Source organism: Phycodurus eques, chromosome 4 (assembly GCF_024500275.1).
Source record: "Phycodurus eques isolate BA_2022a chromosome 4, UOR_Pequ_1.1, whole genome shotgun sequence".
Lineage (NCBI taxonomy): Eukaryota > Metazoa > Chordata > Actinopteri > Syngnathiformes > Syngnathidae > Phycodurus > Phycodurus eques.
This window is the reverse complement of record NC_084528.1, coordinates 29,558,621-29,583,928: the sequence shown is the minus strand read 5'-3', so window position 1 is coordinate 29,583,928 and position 25,308 is coordinate 29,558,621. Positions and strand designations below refer to the sequence as shown.

General features: G+C 41.1%; 1 protein-coding gene across 1 annotated transcript in view; it reads left to right on the top strand.

The window, feature by feature from the left end:
- col14a1a (collagen, type XIV, alpha 1a) overlaps positions 1 to 25,308 on the top strand; it is an 85,834-nt gene that overhangs the window by 45,439 nt on the left and 15,087 nt on the right. Inside the window, 16 exon segments of the mRNA XM_061675159.1 lie at positions 140 to 286; positions 1,907 to 1,981; positions 4,112 to 4,251; positions 6,857 to 6,980; positions 11,943 to 12,086; positions 12,599 to 12,763; positions 12,845 to 12,883; positions 12,969 to 13,107; positions 14,200 to 14,342; positions 15,150 to 15,259; positions 17,334 to 17,492; positions 18,093 to 18,170; positions 18,890 to 18,976; positions 21,103 to 21,156; positions 23,697 to 23,792; positions 24,207 to 24,260. Of these exon segments, the coding sequence (XP_061531143.1) occupies positions 140 to 286; positions 1,907 to 1,981; positions 4,112 to 4,251; positions 6,857 to 6,980; positions 11,943 to 12,086; positions 12,599 to 12,763; positions 12,845 to 12,883; positions 12,969 to 13,107; positions 14,200 to 14,342; positions 15,150 to 15,259; positions 17,334 to 17,492; positions 18,093 to 18,170; positions 18,890 to 18,976; positions 21,103 to 21,156; positions 23,697 to 23,792; positions 24,207 to 24,260 (1,754 nt within the window).

Here is a 25,308-nt window from a genome sequence, read left to right as displayed (position 1 = left end):
CACTTAAGTAGCTTACGCTCAGAGATCTTTTCTTTCTTTTTTCAAACATGAAGAAACCTCTCAGATGAACATTTAATGGGATTAAGGGGTATTTTTTTTCTTTTAATCCTTATGGGCCTGTTTGATTGTTTTACCGCAGACAGTCAGCGACAGGAAGTGAGCCAAGGAGGCGGGGCTTCTCGACAGTGCTTCTACGACCTTTTTCCAAGCAGCCAATACGAGATCAGCATTCGCGCGCGGATGCAGGAAATGGAAGGCCCTCCTGTCACCGTCACTGACATGACACGTATGTCGTACATTTTGGCAATAGTTGAAAGAAAAAACACATGGGAACTTCACTTCTCTTTTTTTTGTTCACATTATTTAACAACTTTTACTTTGGTGGACTCACACTCCACATGGACATCCATTACATGTTTAACACATTTGAAGAAGAGCGTATTCTATATACATGTACGTATATATGAGGTGCGTCAGAAAGGTTCCAGAACCGATGTCGTAAAAGATATATTTCAGATCTAAACCGTAAAGTCGCCACGGCCCTCCCGATGTTGTCTTCAAAACGGGTCTCCTTGATGACACACTTGAGTTGGGGAAAGAGGAAAACAACAGCAACGTCGCCTTTGTGAGCAGGCGTGTTGTCATGGTGAAGCAGCCACAAGTTTTCCTCTTCTCGAGGCACAGTTTCAAGTCCCTTTTCCAATCAGCGACACATGGCTGCCTCTCTGCAGCAGTCTCTACGACCTTCGCCATATACAGTATATATATATATATATATATATATATATATATATATTTTTTTTTAATATCCGAGTCTCAGTGAAGACTCTGGCCGCAGCTCACCTGCATCGCGACATGTGCGATGATTCGCACACGATCCTGTTAGGACGCCGAGGATCATCTATCAGTATAAATAAATCTGAATAATTGAAGAGGTCATGTTGCCTTGCGCTGAAAATGAAATGCCTTTGAATGCAGCGTTTCAACAAGACAACAACTCGTAACACACAAGCAAGCGAACAGCATCTCGGTTCCAGTCTAACAAGATTAAGGTTATTGAGTGGCAACCCAACCCGATATTGTTAATATTATATAGGACTTACAATTGTGACACATTTTTCTTGATGATTTGATTAGCCAATCAAATATGCAGTGTTCCTAATGCATTTGCAGGAACAGAAATAAAAGGATGATCAGCATTTTGCAATTTACTCATTTAAGTAAACGTCTGATTCTGAACAGAAATGTACACCTTCAATTATATTGACTTTAAGTGCAGACCTACTTTGTGAATACTATCAATCAAACACTGTTTATGCCTCAGCTAATTTTGCCATCTGTTCTGCTACAATTGAAAAATAAATAAATAAGGGAGCAAATAGATCCTGTTTATTTGCCATTGCATTTAACACAAGATTTGTTCTTGTGTCCAATGTGGTGTACATTTTGTATACCTGTACTTTTTTTTTTTTTTTTTTTAGCTTTTTGACCAAATCTACTCCTTCCTGCCAACTAATCGCTTTGGCTCAGACACATCCCCAACCCAGGGCTTGTTTTTTTTTCCTCTAAAAAAACAGCCTCTGGTCAGACACACACTGGATTGATGGAAATACCTTTGCTGTCCCCGGGTTATGGGGAACAGATGGTAAATATAAACACTTTTTTTTGTCTTTTTACTTGGACTTATAGATGGAGAAAGACTAAAAACAACAACAACAAGATTGCTCTCACACCCGTTGATTGTAAATACGCACACACCCCGTAAAAGCTCATTTACTACTCAGCTATTGGTGCCAAAAAGAGGATTAGGAAACGTTTCAAAGTTTCACAGTTCGTTGTTATCTCTCATTAAGGATTTGTTGCGTGTCTGTGTATGTGTGTGCATTTTTGGCGCGTGCGCCTCCAGTGCCAGCGCCCACGCAGGCTCCGACAGAACCCCCTGCCACGGAACCCCCTCCCACCATCCCGCCTGCCAAAGAAGGTGAGCAAGGAGTCGAACGCTAGCATACTGTACATGCCGTCCATGCTTACGCAGTGTTGCGCTGCTGCTGTCGCACTTAAACACAATGCGGCACTGTTGTTCTTACTTCATGATGACAGTTGTGGCAAGATAGTTCACAGCCGATGGCGTCAATTACGCGTGAAACGTGTATCAAATATGATTTGTCATATGAACACATACATTCCCAAACAATCACATTTCGGAACGAGTGATAAGGATCAACTTCTTTCTGAAAGACAGCATGTAATCTCAGCAAAATTATTATTATTATTTTTTAGAATTGAAGACTCCTTTAATTAGGGTGTGTTATGTGTTATTAAATTAATAAAATAAAATATATGATGCTATTAAAGATATATGATATTAAGAGGTGGATTAAGTGAGTTAAATTAAGGCGGAGGTACCAAAGGCAAGGCCTGCCACGCTCTCACAGTAATATACCGTTTAAGTGCTACTTCGATTAAGTTTTGCATCGCATCAGACCGAAAACAAATTTCCAAACTGATTGACTGAGGAAATAACACAATGCAAGAGAGATGTTTACATTCTATTACTCAAAGCATCGAAAAAGTCATCAATCAATGTACTGCACAGTCTTAAGTAGATGTGACAAAACTGTCAGCAAGAAAGCACTTTTTTTTTTCTTGAAGCTCACTAAATACTCCCAAACACAGTTTGACTTTTAACTCTTTTCCTTTTTACGAGACGCCCGAATGACCAAAACAGATTATTACAACAACAACAAAAATCTGTAACTTGCATTGTTATTTTTGATTTCTTTTGATTGTTGGAGGAGTTGTTGAACTGGGGGGGAACTGGTTTTACATCATTTTTTTTTTTTTTTTTTTTTTGTCGAGTCGCTGACTGAGGTGGAAACTTTACAAGCTGTAAGAATGTTGTTGTTGTTTTTTCTCCCTAATGTCCCATCACATCAATTTCAACACTAAAGAAAAATATCCCTGAAAGGAGACAAAGAAGATTGAAAGGTGAGGACGAAAGGGAGACAGTTTCACAGTATAGAACCGTCACTCGTCCCCCCCCCCCCCACCCACCAAACGTTTCCGCCTCGCCTCGTTCCTGTCTGATAAGCTCAGCTAACAGGCTGACCCGCAACACAAACTCCTCAGACATAATCCGACACGCCTGCTGAGACCTCCGTTGTAATTCGAGTCTACATTTCTGACCTTTGTCGCACTAATGCCTTAAGTCTGGACAAAACCACTTGAAGACAAATAGCCAATACTATGTTTATACTTTGGAAAATACAGACAGCAAAAACACAACTATCAGTGATTGAAAATGACATGGAAATAAAAACAAAATAAGTGAGCCAGGTGAGAAGAGGTTGCGATGTAAGTTTTCCCAGGAGACAATGGGCTTTACATACAAGTACAACGGAATATGAAAACTATGACGGCGAGAATGTGAAAAAAGGATGAACAGGTTCTGGAAATGACAAAAAGTGACTTTCATGAGGACCGGCTAACAAAAGCATCACAGTTCGAGCATGTAAAGCCCCGAGAAGCGCAAAACTCTGCACCTGACCTTTATCTCGACATTTCTGACAAGCGCACTGTACTTCTGACGCTCTGTAAAGTCGAAAAAGGGATTTGTTTCCTTAGAAATAGTACAATAGATTTTTGGGAGGTTTATGTGTTATTGTGGTTCCAAGTAATTGGACCTTCTTTTTGTTCACTCTTGGTGCAGCATTAGAACCTGAACAGAGAGGAAACACATTTCTTTCTTATTTATTCAAAGCATAAAAACATCTTCACAGCAGCAAAGGTTGAATGAAGTTGCAGCCAGGCATCCAACGGCCTAAAAGCATAAAAGCAGAGGAAGTACGAATGCGGCAGTAAAGTATTAGCAATTACAAAAGTCAAATGCGTCGCAACTCCCGTCCCCGAGAGCGCGCTGGCCTCTCCAACTTCTCAACGGCAGGACTCGTCCTCGCGCTTCCACCTCGGCTGAGAAATCGAGGGAGAAGATCCTTCGAGGATGTTGGCGAAATTAGGGTCAACGGACGCTAGAGAAACAGTTTGAAAGAAAAACTACGTTTGTCCGTATCATGTATGTACCGTTATCTGCCGTATGTGTTCGTCCGTGAAGTATGCAAGGAGGCCAAGGCGGATCTGGCGTTCCTGGTTGATGGCTCTTGGTCCATCGGCGACGACAACTTCATGAAGATCACAAATTTCCTGTATAGTACCGTTGGATCGCTGGATCAAATTGGGCCGGATGGCACCCAGGTGAGCTTCGTGACCCTCCCGTCACCTACACCGCGTCCTAAATACACCAGGAGAATTCTCGGTTTTGGTCGAGCGAATTTGACCTCATATGAACCGGATACAGTACAGTACAGTACAGTCATTATTTACAATTAAGTTAGTGAACAATAATTTTATAAGATAAATGCATAAAAATGAAGAATACATTTCAACGAATCAATTTCAGGATTGACCGGTTAAATTCATGCAACAAATATGACAGGAGTCTCGATAATGTAAATGTTCGGTGGGCCGGATTAAGGAACAGCACAAAAAAAGTCTCACGGTATGTGGCCTCGCTTTTCAAGCAGGGGATGATGCCACCCAAAGTATGCGTTGAGGTTCATAACATATTCTTTCTTGCCTCGTGCACAAAGTTATTGTCTGACAGTCGTCTTACAACAAATGGACGCGCACTCACTTCCCCGGGAGTTTGCGATTCTGGGATGAGTAAAGGCTGGCTGCGACTCAATAGTAAATAGGATGCTTAACAGTACTGCCCGAAATTTAAACACACGTTCCCCATCTGTCATAAGCTATTTCATGACATGAAACTGCTTGCATGCCGCCTACATTCCTTTTTACATTCATATGTCTATTTTGTTTTGTTGTTTTCATGAAATATGACAACTAATCAACTGCTCTTTCAGCTAGTTTCCCCTCTTTTTTTGTTGTCATTTTTAAGATAATAGGTAAATAGATAGATTGATAATAATTTGAGTTTGCCGTGAATCATTTTCCTTTACAAAATTCCCATCCTATGTACAATGTTGACGACATCAAATTCAGAGTGACTGTACTGCATATTTCCTTTACAAATGTTCAAACCATCTCACACTCTTGCCACAAACAAGCAATGCAACTTCTACAGTTTTTTATTTTTTATTTTTTAATGTTTTCTTTTTTAACTGAGTTGGTTTCTCCGTTGTGAAATTAGCATAACAACAGTCTGAAGTCACAAAATTGGAAGAACGAGGGCAATTTACAAGGAATGAACATTGCAGCCCAAGAGAGTCTGTTTGTGTTGTTTCTGAAAAGCATTTAAGCATCTCCGCTTATTTGCTGCCACTTTGTTTTCGTCCCCGAGAAGCCTACTTTCCGGCAAGTTCATTCCAAATGCATTACTCTTTCGAACAAATATCAAGTGATTGCAGCAGCCGTGCCTCGAGGCTATAGGACTACTGGAAAACACAATTATCTTGATCCTTAGCATAAAATCTACCAGGAGGAATACCTTGATTCATGTTGCCAGAGTGCATGCTACAATCTCATCAGCCTCAGAGCGTTTCTTTTGTATCAGGTTCATCAATAATGCCAGGTTGCAGTAGACCCCACCGCACTCCGCGATGTCGCCAGTGCTCGGTTTCTTCATTTGTCACTCCGCAGAGGTGCTTTGCGAAACCCTTTTCTTTCATTTGTGCAGTACAGTATGTGCTGTGAAGCACTTTGCGACCCTTGCGGTGCCCTCCAACCCCGTGGCGGTGGGCTACCGACAGCAAAACACTGGCTGTAATGCGGAGAAACTCGCCAGCGATCGAAAGTGAAAGTCGGCTGCTGTTGGCCACCTTGAGCCAACAGCAGCAACATTAGCAGTCTGGAGGTCATCGTTTCGTCCCTCTCTGCGTACGCCATTTTAGATTTTGCAAATGATATAAATGTGAAATATTTCAGTTATTCTCCGAAATATTTTCCTGTGTAAAGACCACCAGCTTGGGTCAGGGGGGAAAAAAATGTAAATAATTGTTATACCTCATGATACTTTTTTTATTCTCATTACTCACTTAAACAACATGAACTTCCTGTGCGTCAATTTCAAATGGATTGAACAAATTAAAATGTTCTCAGTTTGTCGGGTTCGTATGCTGGCGCAGTTTTAAAAATAAAGCTGGAAATAAGCTTTTCTGGGTGATCATGAGAGGCAAATATTTTGGGAGACAAATCACATATTTTAGGTTTTATAGCACTTGCCAAATCAGCAACTCAACTTTAGTCAAACGTGAAGGGAAAAAAACAAAACAAAACTGAAATGCTGATTTAAAAAGGTGCTGCCGGGCAGGGTTGGTGGGCAGATCAACGAGGAGTGGTTGCCCACAGCGAACAAATTTGGCAGGTCCAAAACTATAAAGTGGGCATAATTAGAAAAATAATAATCAAAACGTCAGAGTTGTCAAAAGCATTTTGACAACATGGATCGCCTCACCCCACTGCCGTACTTTTGAGTAAGAGTCCTTCTGCATCCTTGCCACAGCCAGCTATGAAGTCTCCAAGATTGCCAATAATATTTTTTTCCTCCACTCTTTTCATCATGTTTATAAAAAATGAATTGCGGACAGTAGATGGGTCATTCCAAACGTGGTGCGGCTTGTTCCATACGCCAACTGAGAAGCCTTTTGGCTCACTTTCACATTTCCAAGCGTGAACAATAATTCAATGACCTGAAAGGTAGCGCTACTGAGTGCAAATAATAACAACACCACCATTTAATTTGTTTACATTTAAAACTATAGCACTGAATGGATATTTTGATGATTTTGTACTTTATAGTGTGTTTGGCGCACGTCTTACATGCATCAATTTCTTTGTCCAGGTGGCCATTTGTCAGTTCAGCGATGACGCTCGAACAGAGGTCCAGTTGAGTTCCCATGGCAACAAAGAAGCACTGCTGGAAGCGATTCAGAGAATCAGATACAAGGGAGGAAACACAAAGACAGGTCAGTACATCTTACAGGAGCCTCGCTGTTGATTCGCGGGGGGAAATTTCAGTAAGACGATCGCTTTAGAGCCGCGGTCTGCACGGACGACACGAGGTCCACCGGCAGCCGTTCCGGACCTTGAGTGCTACCGCAGGACGCTCAGCAGCAGATGGACTTTCCCCAGGGGTAATATTAGGTGAGATAGTTGTTGCCAAAGGCAAGGACCAACTGTCACGCTCAACTTTTAAGTTAGTATTACTTTGTTTGGTAAAAAAAAAAAAAAAGGAAATACATGTTTCAATTCAAATCCATCTCAAAAGGACATCTGCTGCTGTAATATAATCAAAACACCAGAAGAGCATTAATGCTGATGGATGTTCAAAAATAAACTTTTGTCCGTCAATTATGACACCATCAATTTCCACAAGCAATCTCTAGAAATTTGTGTAGGAATTGAAATTTCTTTCCGATTGGCCTCATTTCGCAGGATATTTGTTAAAACGCTCACACGCCGGACCCAGGAGAGAGAGTCTGAGGGTGGGAATACTTAACAAGTAGTGTGGATTTTTGAATCTGTTGCAATATTCATCTGAGATTGTCCAGCTCAAGGTGAATGTCGGAAACGTTGATGCGTTGACGAGGTTTTGCACAAAATGCCGGTTGTTGGGAGCATTTTCCGTCCAGGTTTGGATCCGTGACTGTTCAGAGAAAGTGTGCCCTTGTGCTTTTCTGCCAGCTTCAGAGCGGACCTCCTCATCATTTCTATACTCTTGTGCTTTTTCGCTCCACGTGATACCCCCCCCCCTCCCCCCGCCCCCTTTTCTCTTCTTTTGTACAACACGCTGACATTCGCTCTTCATTTGTTTTCCCTTCGGTTTTCATTCCCACCACTTTTTTTTTTTTTTGTATTTGCTGTGCTTTGCTTTTAGGCACTATAGCCAGGTTTCCATTAATCACTCGAACTAACTACTTAATTACTAACTTATTTTGTTATTTCCATGGTCAAGCGCAGGCTCTTGCACAGACATTCTTAGGGGCAGGTGCTCAAGCCCAAAATGGGCACCCATCGCCAAAATTATTCATGCATAAAGGAAAACAAAATAGTATATGGGTTATGTATTTCTTTCTGTTAACACACTCTACACAGTCCATAAAACAACGATTAACAAAGGCGGTAAAAGGAAGCTACAGTGGATATAAAAAAAATACACACCCATGTTCAAATGGCAGATTTTTCTGATATCCAAAATACAAGATACAGTAAAACTATTTTTTTTCAACTATTAGTTAACATATAACCTGTACAACTCAATTGCAAAAAAAAAAAAAAGAAATTAGTAAAAGGAAGTCAAAATAAACAACAGACATAACGTGGTTGCACAAGTGCACACACCCTCTTATAAATGGGGATGTGCCTGTGTTCCCAACTAAGCAATCACATTCAAACTTAATCACTGGGAGTCACCACATAACTACCACCACTCAAAGTGCCTCTGATTAACCGCAAAGAAATCTCAGTTGCTCTAGTGGGCTTTTCCTGACTTTTTTTTGTAGTCGCAGTTTACAGCACAAGCCACAGTTCGCAGAGAGCTTCCGCAGCATCGGAGGTATCTCATTGTTCAAAAGTATTGTGATATTTGTATAGTATTTTCTTCTCTTAATAACTCCAACCTTGCTGTGACCGGCCCTTCTTTTAGAATACGTGTCACATAAAAGAAGAAACAAAACATTGAATCCTTTAATGCTGACTGAAGCGAGGTCTCATGGGGTTCGGCGAGATTACGAGACGTCACGCTTGATGAGGGTTCAGTTTTTTTGTGTCACTTTTAGGCCTATTTCTCCTGGAAAGTTTTACTTGATTTCCAACTTGTACGACGGTCGGGGTGTTTTAATTTTGAAGTACGACTGTGTCGTTTGAAAAATGGAAACAGATGTAAGTCTCCATTAAACTACCGAACTACTCAAATGTAGCAGAACATTTACATCACACGTCATTAAAAAAAAGAATTGCTGCCTCTTTTTTGTCCCTTCCTTTGCCAAATTCCCCTGCGTGTTACACTGTGATATTACATTTGTGTGTAGCTCTCAAAGCACTCTTCTCTCATTCAGTCCCCTCTTCTTTGTTCTCAATTGTTCCCTCCACAAGTTCAAGGCACAAATATAATTATATAGTAATGTGCACCATCCATCCCAGAAAATGATCTTCTCATTGCCATGTCCTTATTTCAATTTGCCTTGACTTTGTCTAAATCTCCCTACTTTAACGTTAATACCTTGGGCTCAAAGTTAAAATGCTCCATTTCTCGTTGTCCAAAATGCAAACCTATTGCTTTTTACCCTCAAGCTCCCGGCGTAAATTATATTCAGACCACTCGCTGTGTTTACACTCTCCGAATCTTTAACTAAACACCAGCTTTCTACCTCTTCGACCTTTTTCCTCTGGCAGCGGGGGGCAATTGGCTGCCAACGAGAACCCCCCCCACACACACAGTTGAAATGCTTTCCTATGTTGTCACGATAAATGAGAAGTGAACTTTATCCCCCGATGTCTCGGGATGTTCAGACACACATTGTATGCTTTGAACACCACACAGCATTGCCAGTTACTTTTGTTCATAATCGGTTCATTATTTAACCTTGATTGGTTCAATTAAAGCACACATGGGAACTTCCTGGCCACTTCAGCTCGTGAAGAGTTGAATAACTGCACCTTGTTCACTTCGGGGAGATGTGCGTTAAGTGTTCTGCGTCTCGAATCTTCGAACCTGGGTTGGCGTGTGACAGAGAGGCACACGAACGCCGATGGATTGTCATATTGTACTCGAGTAATTCCCCTAATCCTTGACGCTGCCTGGCTGCTCCATACGTGAAGACGGAGAAGAATTTGTGTCAGTTGGTTACGCAGGCGTGTCAAAGTTGCTGAATGGCTGACAGTACGGAGAGAGTGTCATTTGTAATTGTATTTAAGGGTTAGCATTAGAATAGAGAGAAGCTCATTGTTCGTCAACCAATACAAATTTGTCTGGCTTTGACTGAACTTTACCCTTTGTGTACACCATGTGTTATAAATTGACCAAAGCTAAAGGTACGCGCCTTAAATGTGTTTGTTTTATAATGCAAAACTAGGATCTCACGAAGGAAAAGGAACCATATATCACTGATGACTTCACCCCCCCCAAAAAAAGTGCCAAGTATGTCTATTCTTTGTTAGAAACTGGCAAACAAACAAACGTAAGCTCCTTGGCAGAGGTAAAAATAACCTTCTACACGAGAGAACAAAGGTTTGTGAGGCGGCGAGGCTTTGCGGGCTAAAACAGGAGGAGATTATTTCAAGTATTTTTATCTTTCACATCCCCGCTGATGGTGAGACAAATGCTTTCATAAAAGGAGCCCAATCCGTGCTGACAGGGTTGACTAAGCACGCACAGAGTAGCGGATCGCTGGTTCATTGTGCTACTGGACCACAATTCTCTGGCATATTTAAATATTTCGGTGTGATTGACTGCAACTGTGTCCTCTTTTTTTTGGGTTGTTGTTGTTTCTTAAATGTGTTTTCTTTCCGGACTCTTTTCATATACCACGGTTCCACCTCCGAGTTCCCGGGCCTCCCGTCTCGCCCATACTGGAGACGATACATTTCAGATATGGCTGACCTGCGGACACGCTGTGTTGTGTTATTTTATATTGCAATTCAAATGTTCTATATCGCAAACACGTTGACTATGAGATTTGCAATGTTAAGCCTTTGTTTGACACAAAAATGTAGTTGCTTGCTTTATAAAGGGCTGAATTCGAATTTATATTAAAATCCAAGTTGGGGGATGTGTCTGTCACTTTCAGCTTCTGGAGCCTGGAAAAAAATAATCATAATCATAAATAAAACACGAAAGAATAATTGTGGTGGTGTTGGATTGAGTCCATTCCAGCTCTGCCGCCATTAATAACCCAGACAAGACAGCGAAGAACAGAAGAAGGATGTGAAAATAAAATCTTAATTGACGGGCGCGCGTCTGAGAATAGATGGCGGCGATTGGCCACGTCATTCTCAAAAGGTCAAGTGCAGCGTCGCAAGCTATAAAAAATAATCTGAATGGATAAGCGAGAAGCTCCAACATATTGTGCGGTGGCGATAATGAACTGATCAATCGCGGCTAAGGGACAGATTCATGATCAGTGTCGCTTGCCATTAACCGCCACTTTATGGCGACTCGATTGACATTGAATAACAATAAACAAAAGGCCTGATGTGTTACAGATGTATGTATTCACAATGGTTCCTTTCAGAGGTTAGTTAGTTGTTTGGTAACAAAAACAATATATATCAACTATTTACAAGCTCAAATCCCACATGATTGAAAAATTGCATTTTAGCATCGTCTCATGAATACAGTTTTTATTTTTTGTCTTATGGGAGGGTCTTTGAACCTACCCAAGATGCCCGCATGCATTTTATTGACTGATTAAATCCATTCAAGTTTACCGTGAATCACCTTTTTTAAAAGTTCATCAACTTTCAACCTTTGTGACATTTCTGTCTCCTGGTTATTCTTATCTGTAAACATTAGGAGCTCATTTAAATTCACTTATTCTAAATGCTAATGGGGATGCTGCCCTTAGCTTGGCTGGCTGCAGAGTTTTCTAGGTCTCTCATTTACATGCATAAGTTTTGGCCTTCATAGTGTATTTCATTTTTTGTGTGCATTGAATGAAAGTGGGTTTTTTTTTTTTAAATTGTGACTATATTACAATGGTAGGGCGATTCAAGCACATTGATCAAACGTTTTAGTTAACTTATATAATGTTCTCGTACACTGTGTAATTAACAGCAGTTTATAACAAGTGCTGACTTCTAAGATGTGCGCACATGATTTAGTCATGTAAGGCAGGTAAACGAATATGGATGAGCATGGTGAAAGGGACATTTTTGTTACTATCAGTATTAATTTAGATTCTTGTTGTTGTTGTTGTTGTTTAAATCAGGTCGAGCCATTAAGCATGTGAAGGAGTCAATTTTCAACTCTGATGTCGGAGCCAGGAGGGGGGTACCCAAAGTTCTGGTTGTCCTCACCGACGGCCGTTCGCAGGATGATGTCAATAAAGTGTCCAAGGAAATGCAGATGGAGGGTTTGTAGCCTGTTACACACCCAAAGAAAGTAACTAGGGGTGGGACAACAATAGCATTGCAATATTTTGCAAACACTAATTGGCAAAGCAATCACGATAAAGGATGATGTGCTAATTGGTATGTGATGATATCTAGGTGAGGAAAAGATAGACGGAAAAAGACTGTGAATATGTCATTTTTAAAAGCAACACATGCACCAGTTACTGGGCCTGCTTAGCAGCAGAAATCTGAGCGCTCGTGCTACCAAACAAAACACTTTTGTCCCACCCCAAGAATGTAACTGTTTGCTTGTACTGGGGATATGAACGGCATTTGCTGGAGTTCTTGTGTTTGTTGTGCGTTGCTATCTACAACAAGTCAGAATCCAAAGTATGTAGACAATTCTTTGCATCGGCGTGGTTTTGTTGACTTTCAATTCATGTATGGCATCTACAGAAGCTTATTATCCACAATCAGAATCTTCAGCCTGGTGAGAAAACCATCGGTCTCATTTATTGAACGTCGTTCCCAGGCTACATCATTTTTGCAATCGGCTTTGCGGATGCAGATTACGGGGAACTCGTCAACATCGCCAGCAAGCCTAGCGACAGACACGTCTTCTTCGTAGACGATTTGGATGCTGTGAAGAAAATCGAGGAGCACCTCATTACCTTCGTCTGCGAGGCAGCCACTGCCAGTAAGTAAGCCCATATAGAAAACATAAGAGAAGTGCAGTAAGTATAAGGATCTAACTAACTCACTCGTTTCTCACATTCAGCTTGTCCGTCAATTCTGATGAGTGGAAACAGCGTGGCAGGTAAGAGGTTAAATTAAGAGGGAATCATTCCCAAAATGATCTTAAACATGCGCAGGAGGCTGTGATGAGGATTTGTCTCCTGCAGGTTTTCAAATGATGGAGAAGTTTGGTTTGGTGGAGAAGGAGTACAGCAACATATCTGGAGTTTCTCTGGAGCCGGGCTCGTTCAACAGCTTCCCCTGTTACAGGTTGCACCGTGACGCGCTGCTGTCGCAGCCCACCAAGTGAGTCAGGAGGGGGGGGGAATAAAAAATTATAGCGGTCAGGATTGTTATGAATTGGACTTCATTGGTCAACTTATAGCATTTTTTTTTTTCTATTTGAAACAAACTGAAATCACCAGGGTATTTTCATAGTCTCCCCCCCCCCCAAAAAAAAAAAAAAACACTCAATGTCATCAGCAAGTGGTTCAGGTTCACCTTGTGTTGTACTGCTATTGTTTTGGCCAATCAGACATAGTAGAAGAGTAGAAGAGGACCAGGTTAAGTCTTTTAAATCAGATTGTTATACGGACATAAAAACTGACTTCCTTTAACTTATTTTATTTTTGGTTTACTTTTAAAAGATTCCTTTGGGTTAGGTTTTAAAGGGCTTTTTGTGCAAACACCCTGTAGGTAAACCAACACTAAGTTAATGAGGGGCTCAGTTGTTGTTGTTGTTTTTTTCTTTTGCTTTCACACTGCTGGTTCATTTGAAAGAGGAATGAATTCTTTTTTTTTTTTGGGTCCAATTCAGATCTGACTCGATTGGAAGTAATAAATTTGAAAACTGTTGGTTCAGATTTCAAGGGCTAATGTAAACAAAGCTAAGGCAAAGACGTATGTAGTTACTGTACAATAAATTCAACTAGATGCGCTTAAAATGTAGCGGAAACCTTCAAGTGCAAACCGAAGTATTCTGTCTGTGGTGTTGTCGGAGTTTTTCGTCAGCTAGCTTTAAATGTAGCCTCCTTAACTGGGCGCGTTCAGTTTTTCAAAAGTGGCACTGACAAGAGTGCTGAAAAGTAGAAGCTGAAATCTTTTGAACCTCAAGTGCTCAGAGGTGCACCCCCCCCCCCCAAAGAAAAAAGAAAAAGAAAACAAGTTTGATTCTCTGATGAAAAGAAGGTGCCACTATGAGACAGTTGGAGGCAGCCAAACACTTCGTAAAATCTCGCAGCCAAGCAACAAAGAGACTTGGAAAAGACACTTAGTGGGTACATGCCTTTAGGGCACAGTTAACTCATTTTCTGTGTTTTGTGAACGTGTGCATGTGTGTGTGTGTGTGTGTGTGTGTGTGCGTGTGTGTGTCTGCCCGCTCTTGCACGTGCGTACCAGGTACCTTCATCCTGTCGGTTTACCATCTGACTACACCATCTCTATGATGATCCGCCTTCTTCCCGAGACTCCACAGGAGCCCTTTGCATTGTGGGAAATCCTCGATAAGGACACCGAGCCATTGGTGGGACTCATCTTGGACTGTGGGTTTATTTCAACCTATGTTGCTTCTTCGTCTTGTCATTGTCTCAATCTGCGGATTTGTGGTCACTTCTGCAGTTTCAGCACCGCAAGATGAATCCTGCACGACGCTGCAGTTTTAGTAACGGAGAAAATGTCTTTTTAAACATACTGAGCTAACTTCCGCTATGTTAAGGGCAAAAGAAAGAAATAATTACTTCCTACAGTGAGCTGTGAGACCGTCTGGGGAGAGTGAACAAGTCTCACTTTGTTAATAAGGATGGATATCAAAAAGGGATTTACACACAAAGGTTGTAAGCGAACTTGTGTATTGGAATCAGCTCTCTGTATGATGCACCACTACAAAGTACTACACTGTTCCAATGCTGTTCAAACCTTGCCACAAATAGCAAAAATCCACAAGAAATGGTGCCCCCCCCCCCCCCCCCCCCCCCCCAAGAAAAACATTTTTTTTTTTCCCCCCCTTATAGATGCCACAAATGGCAGCAAAGCCCTATTTTCGATTAGACAAGGCTATGGCCTGACTAAATAAAGTGGCTCCGCCCACATAAACATAATTTCCTGGCACAAGAAGGCATCAAAGCAATATTTTTATACTTGCACATAACTGCGAGTTTTCCAGTAAATAACCGAGCATCGGTTCACCCCCCAAAAAAAGCAAATGGGGGTGTTGAAAATGTGTAGGGGTTCACTCTACCACAATAATCAACATATTGCTAAATGCATGTGTCTGTATGATGATACATTATTATTATTATTATTATTATTATTATTATGGTTTAATCTTCATCTCTACTACTCTCCCAAAGGCTCCGGGAAGAGTTTGACGTTCTTCAACTATGACTACAAAGGAGACTTTCAGACTGTCACCTTTCAAGGAACTCAAATAAAAAAAGTTTTCCATGGCAGTTTCCATAAGGTTAGTGTTTCTACTTTAAATGAATTATTGATGGTGTTTAAAAAAAAATTTTTTTTTTAATCTTTTAAGTATCCATTTAAAAAAGAAAAACTTTCACATCTTTATTCCATCCTGATATTTCAGAGTGTCTCATTGTGATTTCCAAGTTGTCATTTTAACAGCACCGGCAAAGTATTTTCAACGTCTATTCAAATCTGCTACAAACAAAACACATACAGACAAAAAAAAAAAGAGGCAGGGAGAAGACTCGTGCTTAAAATAAAGAAAATGTGGATGGATTTATTTTTATTTTAACACAAAAGATGGATCCAGCGAAAAGTGAATTGTCAAATGCACATTTAATAATAGTGAATAGTCTCACCGAAACATACAGTATGATGACGTATGAAAGGATGAAGTTGTGCAGTATAGATTGTGGAACTATACACATATACAACCAACATATTACAATCCCTAAGTAATACCTTGCAATAAAAAAAAAAATTAAAAGTGAGCCGGGCGCTGCAGAATTGTTATATTTGCCTTGGAGGCTCTTCATTTAACAGTCAATAACAATATCTAATAGTGATAGTCAGGTTTTAGTGATTATCAGTTTGCTGATAATATATATCTTATCATTAATGTCCATCGGCAAAAAAAAAAAAAAATTGGCTGCTTCGTAGTACAAAATGGATGTTAATCAACCTGGTGGTTGATCCACATCATGGACAACATTATCAAGTCAAATTTAGTTTGCTGAAATTTAGCAAATTTACTTTGCTGAAAAATAATTTCTTGTCCATGAATCTGCCTTCATTTGTGATATTTCAGTATTTGGTCTTCCAAGCTCAATATTAGTTAAATTATACAAGGTTACAACTTGAATTTAACTAACTGGATGCCCGCGTTTTTGCAGTGACTTGCATGACCGATTACGCATCAATCCATCTTTTTCAGCTTTAGGCAACGAGTGAAGAGACTCAGAATGTTTGACTAATTTGTCATTAAAAGGTGTTTTTTTTTTTTTCTCAGAGACTCTCGCGGTGTCGAATTCATTTTGGTTATGATTTTTACATTGTATGGAATGGCAGTGGCTCGTCTGTGAGGAATCGAGCTTTGTGGGCGGAAGGTCGCAGTTTGAGTCCTGCTGTGGACAAAAAGAAATGACATGGTCTGCTCCTCTGTGTGGTGTGCAACAAAGATTTAGAAAGAGTTGAAATGAAATGTACCATTGAGGAGTCCAAATGAATATAATACATTTAAAAAAGAATTTGCTTGTTAAATCCTCCAGACTCCTGAACAACATCAATTTGTTCTGGTGTGACATCAACCGTGAAAAGAAAAAAAAAAAAAAAAGGCTTCACAATAAACTGCATATATTTCAAAAAAACTTATATCAGATAAACTTTGTAGCTTTTTGCGCAGATGATGTTTCTTTGTTTTTCCCTCTTTGGTGTTTGTTTAGCTGTGTTTGTGCTCTTTGATGATAACAATCACTTGATAACTCTGTGTTATGGATTCTCGCTCTCTCAGTACAACAGAGTGAATACATTTTGCCCGTTCCCTCCCCTAAATGGTATGTGCAATATGACTGATAATGCATCACTCTCAGCAGAAGAAGCAAAAGCAATTTGTCTCATGTCTAGAAAATGAGAAGTCAGACAAAAACAAACGAGGTGCCTTACAAACACCAAATGATGCCGTTGATATTTGAGACCGAATAATCACCAAACACAAACATTTTTTACTTTTTCTCTTTTATTTATTTGTTTTCAACCCCCATTTAAACTTTTACGTAATCATAGTTATTTATTTTCAACCCGCAGTCTTGTGGTGAATGTCATCAGGATCAACATGACCAAAGATTTTAACATCAAACCACCAAAAAGAGTTTGTTGCTATCAAATCCACGTTTTATTCATCAATTGATGAATAAAAAAAAGAAAAAAAAAGAAATCATTTTGTTGGGTAGTTGAATTTGTTGTTTACTTTTGTAAGTTTCATCTCTTAGCAATTGCTAGAATGACTGGATTGTTTTTTGTACTGTCCTATTTTGATGACCGGCCTAATATGTTGAATGGTCCTCTCTGTTTAGCTGCATGTAACCATCAGTAAGACGGCAGTGACGGTGGTGTTGGACTGCGCCCTTGTCGGAGAAAAAGCCATCAGTGCAGCCGGGAACATCACCACGGAGGGCGTGGAGATCCTGGGTCGCACGGTGCGGTCTCGAGGCAGACGGGACAGTTCTGCTCCGGTCAGTATGAAGTCCTGGGTGACCTACTTGTCTTCCACTGACAAGGCATGACAGTAAATACGACATGTTTGTAACTTCTCTGACAATGATTAGCAAGTTATAGCATGAAAGCATCCGCAAAAGCTTCGGAAGGTTTTGAAACTCGCAAGAAGCATAGAAGTTGACGCAAATGATTTGCTTTCGCGGGCCACATAATATGACATGGCGGGCCAGATGTGGCCCCCGGGCCTTGCGTTTGACACCTGCGGTTCAACAGAATACAAACAGTGCAGTGATACAATGAAGTGCGTGCGCGTGTATAAAAGTGTAGCCGTAGAACGAGTCCATGAATTGCCGTGCTCGACACGTCAAGTCTCACAGGTAACGCTGAAGGGCGTGGGCGGTGACAACCCGAGTGCTGCTTGGAACGTGCCGAGCAACAGCATTTCTCCAATAGGCGAAGGAGGACAAGTGGACTTTCTATCCACTTAACATCTCACCGCCCAATAACCCTTAGCTGTCCCCCATGCTCACATGACATCGCTTCAAGATGTCTGGATGTCTCTGAGGCCATAAAAGCCTGACCACGCTGAGTATAGCGTTACGTGTGTGTCTTTTCAGTTTCAGCTCCAGATGTTTGATATCATCTGCAGTACATCGTGGGCAAGCAGGGATAAGTGTTGTGAACTGCCAGCTTTGGTAAGAACACACCAACACAAGTGCACACACACACACACGCACTCTAGTCATCTCTGAATGGGCAGTCATTTGGTGGATGTCACAGGCTCAAATTATCAGAGCCCTAATTGCGCTTGCGATCAATTTGAGTGACGATAAACCCACAATGACCAAAATAAAATTAGATCCAAATGACTCGGAACCAGTTTGAATGGCGACGGCCGCTGGCGGAGCTGCACCGGCGTGTAACAGCACCTGCGCTAATTTCATTTATAAAATCGAATTGCAGGCAATGAGCACCTCGAGGATATACAGTATGTTGTGTCCATTTAGCATTATGTTCTCATGTACACACGCGACAGAGGTACTAGTTGCACAATCCAATACAGATTGAATCAAAATCACATATTATGCAAGGTAGTGTCAGTTTGTTGCGTAATTGCTCAGGTCGTTTTCGAAAAAGAAATAGCAATGCGCTTGCTGAAAAGAGTTTTTTTTTTTTTTTTTTTTTCTGTGTCTGCGGAGATTGTCAGTCATCCAGGTCGGGGTAATCCACAAAATCTTAATTGCGGCCACTGGATTCTGATGAAATGACTTTCAGGCTAATGACTTTTACATGAATAAACATGAGAAAAATAACAACCGAGAAATATACTTCGTTTTTCATGATAAAATATGTAATATATGGGCTATATCTACAGTATAATCCTAATGTGTTTATGGGTGTGTTGATGTTGTAGCGAGTTGAGGAGGAGTGCCCGTCGATGCCTCGCGCCTGCACCTGTTTCCAAGACAGCAAGGGACCCCCAGGACCTTCCGGACCTCCTGTGAGTCCCCGTTGTTTCTGTGATTCGGAATTAAGTTTGACTAAAAAGGTCTTGTTGGTCAACTTTTATCTGTTCCTTCTCGTTCTCTTTCAGGTCCATTTTTATTTATTTTATACTCCGTCCATTTGTTCTTGGATCCTAAATTCCCAGGAGCTATTCACTCATTTGCTTATCTAATCAAAAAGTTAGAAACTGAAATTTTGCTTGATTGCAATCTACACGACACTACACATTTCCTTTCCATTTTTTAACGGTTTGCCTTCTGAACATTGATGAAGTCGATTTGCTTGAAATGAATTCCAGACCACACATACAAAGTAACACATAAATTCGCTGATGGCTCCTTGTCCTGATTCTCATTTTTCAATTACTCTTGTCTCTGTTTATCTCCCCGCTCAGTCTTTCTTTTGGCCATATGTCCTGCTTTTTTTCTGCGATTCACTTCCGACTCTCTGAACTACCAATCATTGTGTTGGCACCCCCTCGTTTGAGAGAGTAATGAAATGGTGATTCTGTTCATCACAGACGATTACGATCCGCCACAATTTTCATTCCCGTGCAACCAAGTCAGGTCCACTTTTTCATTTGAGGAATCCACAGCCACATGTCACCGTCGTTCTAATTTTCTTTAATTATGGCTCACTTAAGAAGCCTGTAGTGACTCTCTTTTTTCCCTTTTACTTTATGTCTCCTTTTCACCGGGTTTTTTGGGGGGTTTTTTTTGCCCCGCAGCTTTGAATGGACTGCTTAAATCACAATGTAACGGCGGAATGTGGCCGTCAATGAATGCCACGATGGGATAAATATTTTCAGTGCTACAACAGCACACCAGCCACCGTGCTGTAATGTTTGTCTACCATGTACCAATCCTTATAAAAACACAATATATTGATCTATTGATTTTTTTTTTAATGATAAACGCTTATCTGAGATGATCACAAGGTTGGAGTTTGTAAGTGCTAAGTCATTGTGTAAATAGGTAGCGTGCAACAAATAGAATGTGCTTTCAATCAGTTAGCTTAATGCTAAAACACCATGCAAGATTCCATTGACAAGCTAACAGTTAGCATCAATAGTTAGGGGTTTTAGAAGCGACGGATATCTGAAAACAATTCGTGGATCAACAAATGATAATATAACAATACTCACAGGCATATATTCCCCTGAGTCGCAGAGCAGAGGTACTATTCCTCTTCTATTGTGTCTGCACAACTGAATTATACTGCCTCCTGGTGGCCAAGACGGCCAACGCCAGAAGGAGCAGCACAATGAATTGAATTGAAGCATTAAATGCTAACAGCAAACTTTGTTTTGGAATGTCTTTATCCTTGCCAGAGCTGTCCAAAAAGCCAACATTTCAACATTTTGAAATGTTGGCCTTCTTCGCATTACATTAGTAGTAGACATCAGCATTTGATCATTGAAAGCCCATCAAGAATCCAAATTGAATCTTAATTGTTTTCAAGAGTTCATTCAAATCAACCAAGAAATTAAATAATATATTCTATTTAGTTTTCTGACTTTAACAGTGCAATAATCAAGATGCATCCCGCTTGTCACTCGCATACAAACAAATGCTGTGAAATGTAAACAAATATCATTCACACACTGTTGTAAAGATTGTGTTGCTCAGTAACTATTAATGTCAAAACATGTTGTAGTCCAAAGGATGACTATAAATCTACAGTTGGAAAGTGTTTTTACAACAGGAAGTAATGTCTTCCAAGTAGAATAATTTATAGCTTCTGGGGCAAGCTGGAGCTACAGTCTGACAACAGTTTGTTGGACTGAGACTTAACTTGTGGACACAATTCAATAGTTAGAACATTAAAACGACACTTTTGCTGAGTTATTGAGAACGCACAGCTTAAATTAGATCATGGTTGGAATTAAGCATGGTACCCAGGGCCACTGTATTTATTGCCCATGTTGCAGAAAGGAGTCATTAAAGTTGGCTGATGTAACAATTCTTGTGAAATCGAGAACACACTCACATACTCGGCTGTTTGTGTGCTTGTGCATCTTTTAAATGCTAGCAAATACAAATGTACACATATTTTGGCAGAGGAGTACTTCTTTGTGAAATGATTGTACTATTGGTTGTGGACTGTTATGGTGTGTTCCAGGGTGGTCCGGGGATTCGGGGAACGCGAGGGGACAGGGGCGAACCTGGAGTGACGGTGAGTAAAAGTACCAGTGTTGCATTTCCGGTGCCACGCTAAACGCATGTAATGCTTCCCTTAATCATATGAACAAATAATTCATAGCATTCTTTCTTTTTTTTTTTTTTTTTTTTTTTTTTTTCTCTTTTTAATACAGGGTGTCCCCAAAACCCCTTGAATATCTGAGTAACCACGTTTGAGGCAATTACAATTAAACAGGCTTCATATTGAAAAATAAAATATTTATTAATAAATGTAACATTTTGAAACAGATAAACTGTAACTATTTCACAAAAGACACTTATTTCATTTCGCCTGCATTTTACCGTCACAAGAGTTGGAGCTACTTTCGTGTTATGTTCTGTCTTCATGAAGTAAAACATGAAAAGTTCATGAGTTTTGATGCATCTCTTTAAAATCTGTGATCATTTGAGCAACAATTTGCTGAACAGACACAATATATTCTATCTATAGAGAACGCAATTTATAAACTCCTATTCCTACGCAAGAGGTCTTGAGTGGGGGTTGAAAATGTAAAGTGCTCAAGATGAAGGAAGTGGCTGCGTGACTTTTGAATGACACAAAGACAATACATTAATGTGGTGGAGCAACAACGCTACAGGGGGATGAGAAGGACGTCCCACGAGGAACAACTGCAGTCAGGGAGGATCAATAAAAACGCCCACTACGTCTCTCACACCCTTGCTGACTATACGTTCTACATATGTATGGTCCACACCTGATCTCCAAGGACAGAACTGCCCCCATCTAGTGTCTGTTGAAGTGTTCAAAAGATGGAATGAAATGTCCTGGATGTGAAGTGCTCACAACCAAAGAGTCTTTTACAATATCGCCCTCTTCGTTCTTGAGGGCATGTCAATAAACATCACTTGGGAAAAGACAGAAAGCAGATTTAAAACCTACTCGCGCACACTAGCTTTATTTTAAACGTAAAACATTCCATTTGAAACACATAGTTTAACAGAATATTTCTTGCAAAGGCGAAATTGGCTCGTTTGCTTTCATAAAGGGTAGATCTGCTTGCGCAGTGCAAAATCTGGCATATGTTGAGTTTCGTGCAAGCGCAAGGCTCGCTACACGTGTTTGGCAATTTGGCAGGCTGATCTGCGACAAGCCGGCCATACATGTGTGACCTTGACATCGCTGCAGTTTTAGCAGAACTGCCGACAAGACCGCATCCATCCATCCGTACCGCTGGAGCCTGTCCCGGCCATCTTCGGGCGAGAGGCGGGGTACACCCTGAACTGATCGCCGGACAAAAGTGCACATTAAGCAAAGTGCGATACACATACAGTATATGGATCTAAGGCCTAACATTTTGTGAAAGAAATCATCTGGCGTAGCAACTTTACTAACTTTACCCATCATATTCATGGTTTCATTAAGGATTACCATGCATTCTGTGTTTGTATATTTCTGCTACGGTTCAGTGTAACGAACCAACCCGCCGTGGAAGGAGGTTTGCTGTTGCGCGGCAACATTTTCTTCACGTGCGTTTAGTCTGACATATGGAAACCGCGTTTCGGTCAGATAGGGTTCTTCTCACCACTTGTGCTCGATCATGCAGGGTGGCCTTTCACTAAGTCAATGGGAAAATATGATTGTTATTGTTATTGTTATTGTTATTGAGTGTCGAGCGATGAACATGAGATGGCCCACCCAGGAATCTTTCTAGAAATTCCCAAGAAGGAAACATGGGCAGAATAGAGGACATTTTTATTCTTCTATGCAGACCACGTGCGTTATGTGACATCCATTTCTGGGTACCTATTGCCACATTGATATGCCGCACACATACACTGTCCTCGCCTGCAAGATCACAATTGCTTGGTAGCATTCTTATCACTGCACTTTGAAGCGCGCGACTATTCTGTTGACTTCATCCCAACGCCAGCACGTTCCCATTCGTTTGGAATGTGGAGATAAATTGGGCCGATATTTGAAAAATGACGCATCCGATGTCATTTTAGTTTACTTCATTCTCATTTTTCATTTCATCCATCCATTTTCTTTTACCGCTTCTCCTCACTAGGGTCGCGGGTGTGATGGAGCCAATCCCGGCTATCTCCGGGCGGGAGGCGGGGTACACCCTGAACCGGTCGCCAGCCAATCGCCGGGCACATAGAAACAAACAACCATTCGCACTCACATTCACACCTACGGGCAATTTAGAGTCTCTAATCCACCTACCACGCATGTTTTGGGGATGTGAGAGGAAACCGGAGTGCCCGGAGAAAACCCACCCAGGCACGGGAGAACATGCAAACGCCACACAGGCGGGGCCGGGGTTTGAACCCCGGTCCTCAGAACTGTGAGGCAGCTGTGCTAACCGGTCGTGCTCCGTGCCGGCCATTCTCATTTTTATTCATTAAATTATGTCATTATTAGTGACTACATTATTCTAAATATTTGATTGCCCAAATTGACCTAATGGTGTAGCTGCAGAGTCAAAGTGAAATTAATAGCATAGCATTAAGTGCTGACTATATTCAAATGATTAGATTGTTATTTCGTTGTTGTCTTTTGTTTTTTCATAGGGGCCGCAAGGGCCTGTGGGAGAGACTGGCCCTGCTGGACCACCTGGACCGTCAGGACCTCAGGGACCCAGCGGCCTCTCTATTCAGGGGCCTCAGGTAAGATTTGCTTATTGACATTCTCACAATATTTACCTCAAGGATACTGTTGGTGTGTTTAATATTAGATACATTCCACATTCCGAGAAGAATACCAGTGCGTAATGTTTAAAATTGTAGTCTTGGTCATACATGGATGAGAAATGAAAAAAAATGTTGTTTCTTCAAGTGGGCAGAAAGATCACATTGTGTGTTGACTGTATTCACAAGTCCTGTGCTATCAAACAAGTGCCAGCGTAAACTGTCAAAAGATATCCTGCCAGACGTTTGTAGGATGTATTCCAGCGCTCACTCATGTCGGGGCATAACTTGATGACGAAAACCGATGTTGGTTTCTTTGGTCCCTTGACTATCCGCGGCTGTGATCGCGATCACTCAAGACAGCTGACATGTGGAAGACTGTTTGCATTGCAGGGGGCTGCTGGGGAGAAGGGAGAAACAGGAGAGATCGGCCCGGCCGGCCCAATGGTAAGAGTTGTCATCAAGTCTTGTAAAAGTCAGACTACGCCTGACGTCATAACTGTTTGCTAGTCGTCCCAGAAATCACTGATTCCAGTCCTTTCCTCACTGATCAAATGAACTGAAACCCGAATGCGGCAGTTTATATGTTGTTCTTCTCTATGCATGTGCTTGTGCATGTGCGAGTGCGTGTGCGAGTGCGAGTGCGTGCGCGTGCCTAATGAATACAAATGGCCGGCCCATGAATTCTCACTCAAGCGCCAGCTGCCTGCGGGCAGACATCAAACGAGCCTTGCGGCCGGAGAAACCCAAAATTCAATGACTTCACCTCATGTTTCATTAAAAGGTCATCGGTATTTCGAGATTTCCGTCATCATAATAACTGATCGTACATGATGTGTCGGTTCAATAAACTGGCTTTTATCCATCTTGTGAAGCAGAAAAACAGGCTACTGGATGAAATTGAGACTTTACATTCAAACTCAGTCATGAGCAGGAAAGAGTCACACTTCTACGATTTATTCAAATTGTAAAGTTCGCGTTATCTGTTACTGTCCCGCCAGAGCAAATGAAATATTAATCTGGTTTCTTTCTGTGAGCGCTGTGAGGGCAGTCCCACATAAGCGGTGCTTATCAACTCTGTGTGACTTCTAATTTACTTTGGAGTTTTCAGTTTCTATTTAAAGCGGAATCCCTGGCTGACACTCTCACCAAACTCCAAACTCAAAAGAGTGCTGAGTATGAATCTCAGCTGTGAGTATTTGGCTAACAAATGGTCTCCTGTTGAGTGTGACCTCCATGTAAGCAATTAACAAATTAAAACAGGGCGTCCTCGCTTTACGATGGAATTGCGTTCCTGCCGAACCCGAATTTGTATGGAACGGGTGGAGTTAGTCTTTCACTAACCTGACGCAGAAGGAAATTCAGAATTACAGTAAACATTTGTATGAATAACACCATAAACCGTATGGCCATAAATCAACTTCAATGCAGCACAATGTTACCTTGGAATCATGTGATAGAAGTATAGGAACGTGTGTGTGCGTGCGTGCATGCG